This window comes from Brienomyrus brachyistius, chromosome 8 (genome assembly GCF_023856365.1).
Source record: "Brienomyrus brachyistius isolate T26 chromosome 8, BBRACH_0.4, whole genome shotgun sequence".
Classification (NCBI taxonomy): Eukaryota; Metazoa; Chordata; class Actinopteri; order Osteoglossiformes; family Mormyridae; genus Brienomyrus; species Brienomyrus brachyistius.
The window spans coordinates 27,397,918-27,403,435 of NC_064540.1; the positions used below are offsets into that span (position 1 = coordinate 27,397,918).

Below are 5,518 nucleotides of genomic sequence, written 5' to 3' on the forward strand. Positions count from 1 at the left end.
AGATAGATAGATAGATAGATAGATAGATAGATAGATAGATAGACAGAGTAATGTGATAATTATCCATCCATCCATTTTCCAAACCGCTTATCCTACTGGGTCGCAGGGGATAATGATATAATAAAACGTAATTATGTATGTGTATGTATGTACATAGTAATAACTGTTGTATAAATATAGTACTATATGAATATAAACTATATATATATGATATATATATATTATATTATATTATATATATATTAATGAAAGGGCTCTTAAATAGTGCAATTCTGTTTCTGACATAGATAGATAGATAGATAGATAGATAGATAGATAGATAGATAGATAGATAGATAGATAGATAGATAGATAGATAGAATTTTAAGAAGTTTCTTATCCCATTATACACATGGGATTATACACATGGGAGGAAACTTGTTCGTTGTAGGGTTTCATTTACTACTGTTTTCTGAATTTTTTATACAAATACGTTTGTACATCTATACCCACCACTAAATTATACCGCTGGACACAATTTCACCCTTTGTTCCAAGAAAAAAAGCGAACCACTGACAGTTCGAATGTCCGCTCATAGGGCAAACTCGTGACTCGCGAAATAAAATGCTCCAGTGTCTTAAATATAGAATATCATTTAAACTGTCATGTGGCTCAGTGGGTACATTTACTAGATAACATGTAGTTTCTTGGGTCATGTGAACACAATCGTTTGACAGAAGTTAATTATTTGTCGTTGTTTGAACTTAAACGTTTTGTCCAGTAATAATGCTTAACTGTTTTTGGCTCTGACGAGCGTCTTTTCTTTTGCTAGTAATGCTTTAGGCTATAGTGTATCCGGGGAGTCTCTGACGGGACGGTAGCTCAGATTTCAGGCCCCTCCCGTGGGTTGCCTCTCTGACTTGCGCCCTACAGGCAACATAGGGGCAGACAAAACCGCTGGAGACAGATTTCTGGAGAGTCTTGACATCAAGATTAGGAGAGAAAGGAAATCAAGACCTGGTCAGCGGGTCCAGTGATCCCGTAGACGCCTCATAACTGGATGGGCGCTTTCTGCCCATAACCGCTTTCAGAATAAATGTAAGTACTAATGCAATTGCGAATATAATTTCAAAGTGTATAACATACGGTAAAATTACATGCAGAGCATCGGACTGATTGATGATGTCGTTATTTTTCTTTTAGGAAAAGACACTGGATTTAACTGTGGACTAGCGTGGAAGCCGAATGGTAAATTATTTTAAATAACATCATTAAATCTTTAAATTGGTTTTATATTAATGAGAAAGGTTGCAAATCGTAGAGGAAATGTCATTTACTTGCTCTAACTGCACACCAACGTGCATGGACTGCATACAAAATATATGGGAATTGATAAAGCACATTAATATAAATCGGCACAAAAACAAGTATAAAAGCGTTTATTAAAGTACTGAAAAGCACTGTAAATTGACTGTCGTATCCACGCCTCTATTGCATTTGATTTCTAATCTGTATTCTAACAGGGAGCTGTAGATATTTAAATGTCTTACCGTCAAATTGCAATATGATCTGCATCTCGCAGTCTCTTATTAGTGTGGTTAACTTCTTTGGGTAAACTTGTCTTCTTAGATTCACTTTGGGGCTTCAGTTTTTAAATAGACACTGCGCACTGGTTATGAACTGTTGTACTACGTTTTATATCTTTTAGGATGTTGGTAAATAGAGAAAGATAATTGCATTTGGCATGTCCTCTGCACATGGTGCCACATGCATAAGATAGCGCACAGCACTAGCGCCAAACTAATTTACTTTTTCAGGAATACCCTTGTCAGAGGTTTTATATCTCAACGGGTTGATGAATAATGTATAGCTATTTTCACTGCAAAACAAGGCATACGCAGAAAGGCAGACATAACTGGAATATTAAGAGATGGATATGGCAGGAAATGTGTTCATGGGAATAGCGTAAATAATTTTACGTCTCTATAAAAGCGCGTTTTTATGAGTTTGCTTTAAACGCGTTTAGTATTTTGTGTAACTGGACGATAAACCCCACTTGAATCGGGGTTGTTGATCGGCCATTTAGCAATTGGAAACTAATATTCCACCCACACGCGGTTTCTGTACAAAAACCGAAAGCATGATAATTTCCCAATTGATTAAACCTGTCTATGAGTTTTGCGTAATCAAGTCGTTTAGTAAGATGTTGTTGTTTGTCTTCGGCTTCTCGGCTGATTTCTCAGTAGAATCACTTTGCGGTTCAGGGTCGAATTGTGCACAAGGACTGAGGGTCGTGGTGACAGGGAGTGGGGAACAGCTGTGGGGAATCGTGCATTACACTTTTTACAGCTTTGACCAAGCTCACTTTTTTAAATGCTATTATCAGATCAGTTCGGTTGTACAGATCGTTTTTAAACATTGCATTGAAGTGATCAAATTCTCTTCAAAAGTGGAGCAATAAATCAATACAACATAGTCAAACAGAATTCTCTCAAATTCTTTTTCTAAAGGTACAGCCAGATTTTTAGCAATCGGGGTTGGTAACTGGTCAGCTGGCTGACGTGAGATGTTCGGTTCGAGACTGCACACACATGCAGTTATTACAAGTAGTCTGTAGGGTTTACAAACTACCCCAACGCGTTGATGTAGCCTAGCTAATTTTAGTTTTATAATGGAATAATATAGATTTGCAAGATTTCTCGCGTGAGCATGAATCTGAAAGCGTGTCACGCGAGATGCGTGACAGTTGGCAGCCCTGAGTAATTTTGCCGTATTCCCAAACCATTTGGAAACATGTATAGTGTTTTATAAGGTAAAATGAAGTATTTAGCGAGTCCTGTAGCGTTGTCTTCATAGATGGGTATATTGTTATACCGCAGGGGTATCGGCAAAAGGCCAGTGTGAATGCAGGTTTTTATGATAACCTTTAGGTCAGCTGTTCACGCCCAGGCGTGAAGACTCTTCAACCAATTAGTCCTCTAATTAGTAATCTAATTAGGGAGCTGCAACGAAAACCCGCCACACACCGGCCCTTTGCGGATAAGATTGGACACCCCTCTTATACCGCATAATCGCATACACGTTCATAACTCAGACTGATACGGATTTCTGACAATTTCTAGATGGGTATACGGTAAATCCATGTTTAATGGGGGTTACGCCCACTACTACACCACCGATTCACCAGTGCAAGGATGATTCATACCAGGGTCTTATTTGTTTTTGAGTGCGCTTTCACTTCCCCGCGGGAGACTTTGGACCAATCAGAAGCGCTTCCCGCGTGTGGAGGCGCTGCAAGTGACTTCTCCTCTTAATGTCCCCGACACCTCTACCCTCTTTTAAAAGTGCCACTGCGTGTTAATCGTAGCATTTTAACGCTTTCAAATGAGCTAAAAAGTACTTTAGATTGTAAAAGATTGCATAGAAACAGTATGCAATCTTGTCATTAGTATGTGTCATTTTTTTATTACAAAACTGTAGCTGCATGTTTCACAATTGGGATTGGACATGGGTTTATAGTGGGCGTGGGAATTTGTTTTGAGTGAAATGCAAAGTAGGTGTGGGATTTTAAAATGAGTGTTCATCACAATGCAGCGGAGACGTCTGGCTGGTAAATCAGGTCTCAGCAACGGGACGTTGCAGCAAAGTGACTGAGAAATGAGGAAAGAGGCACGTTAGTTCAGCACACAATCGAAACTCTTAACCTCCCTGCAAGCCCGGGCCTGTCTCAGAGCTCATTCGAACAGCTGGCGAGAGGCAGGAATTGGCGGCAAAATCTTCCATCGTATATGATCTGCCGTACATCCAGGTTTGTTCTATAAACACAGAGATATGCTCAGCTGTGCACGCTGTGCCAAGTCGTCCGCTTGAATAAGTCACACAGCCAAGGCAGGGACTCCAGGTAACGTGAGCTCGCAGCCCCTGAGACGAACAGTGTGTGTCCGCCTGTGTCTCACTGTCTTCCTCTCTCCCCCCACAGCTGTGCCTGCGGGACTCTGGGGACTGCTTCCAGCAGCAGATGGCATGCATGATGAGGTCTTTGCAGGACTTGAAGCAGATGAGGAGGGTCTGCCCACCCCACACCCCCCTCTCGTCGGTTGTGCTCAACCGCCAACAGAGGAAGCTACAGCGGGAGCTGCAGGCCCGCCTGCGTGTGTCAGAGGCCAGTGAGGCCAGCACCTATGACTCGGCCTGCTGCCTAGCCAGCCCAGTGGAGGAGGAAGAGGAGGAGAGTGGGAATGGAGGCAGCCAGCTGAGGCTGGCCTCGCCCAGCAGTGAGAAGAGCCTGGAGTTTGATTCCGGATACTCTGAGGCATCGTGGCAGGATGACCCGGTGGTGCTGCGTCGCACACGTAATGTACGTGTGTCCTCCTCAGCCTGCCTGCGCACCAACCGGGCCCCCAGCGGACGTGTGCGGCCCAAATCCACCTCGGATGCATGTTTGGAGCACTGGACCTCGTTTGAGGCTCATGATCCAGAGGATTGGACAAATTCTCTCCTGACCCGCGGTCGGAACAGACAGCCGCTCGTTCTGGGTGACAACAGCTTCGCGGACCTCATAGAGAACTGGATGGACTTGCCAGAAAATCCTGAACCCACAGAACTGAGGCCCAATCCCGGGAAGAGGCTGGCCAAGGGCTGGCTGGGTCACATGCGACGGAAGTTAGCAGGAATGTCAAAGAACGTGGAGGGTTGGGGGAAACTCGGGGACCTTTCACGGGGAGGCAGGACTGCGGACCCACCAAAGAGACTCTCCTTCCCTGTCGGTCTTCAGCCCCAAGCTCCGTTTTTTCACAAGTCACACACAGGCTTAAACCAGCTGGGCACTGAGTTTTTCCAGTTTGCAGCCCTGATGAAAACAGGCAGCCGGCAACCAATCATCTGTAACGACATCATCGGATACATCTGACTGGCGCCCAGTCAACACACTGCTCAGAACTGACTGTAGTTTTTCCTAATAATGTTATATTTACACTAATAAAATGTTTTAAATAAAACTATCAATATTCAATGCTGATGGCATTTTCCTGAATTATAGCTGTGTGGTTTTCCACATCTCATTGCTTACATTATCTTTGGCAGCTTGTCAAATGTGGCTCTTTATAGGTTAACAAGCAACACCGGGTCATAAAAAAATTCGAGTGACACTGTGAAATCACCTCCTGTTTTCAGTTTTAGTTATACTATCCGCGTTCAGTTATACTGTGTGAATCCTGGGTGCAGTGTGGCCCCTGGCTGCATAGTGGCCCCTGTGTGCATAGTGGCTCATGGGTGCTGAGTGGCCCCAGTGTGCAGTGTGGCCCCTGGCTATGTAGGGTATCCCAGGGGTATTGTAGCCCCTGGCTGCACAGTGGCCTATGGGTGCTGTGTGGCCCCTGGCCACATTCTGATGGACGTCATATTTCCAGGGACTCGATACATGCAGAATGGTGCGTAAGAGCAAGGATAAATCAGAGCGATAAAATAAAGGGTGGTTTACTGCTCAGACCGTACAGTAATACCCACGGGGAAGTTGACACAGCTTGCTAGCCTGTCTACA

At 43.8% G+C, this 5,518-nt stretch overlaps 1 protein-coding gene across 1 annotated transcript; it reads left to right on the forward strand.

Moving 5' to 3' along the window:
• The first annotated feature begins 912 nt into the window (after positions 1-912).
• On the forward strand, positions 913-4,990 carry LOC125747379 (PAK4-inhibitor inka2-like). Its single transcript, XM_049022582.1, has 3 exons — positions 913-1,077; positions 1,183-1,227; positions 3,959-4,990. Exons 2-3 carry the CDS (start codon positions 1,225-1,227, stop codon positions 4,886-4,888), a joined length of 933 nt encoding a protein of 310 aa, XP_048878539.1. The 5' UTR covers positions 913-1,077; positions 1,183-1,224; the 3' UTR covers positions 4,889-4,990.
• Positions 4,991-5,518: the final 528 nt, after the last annotated feature.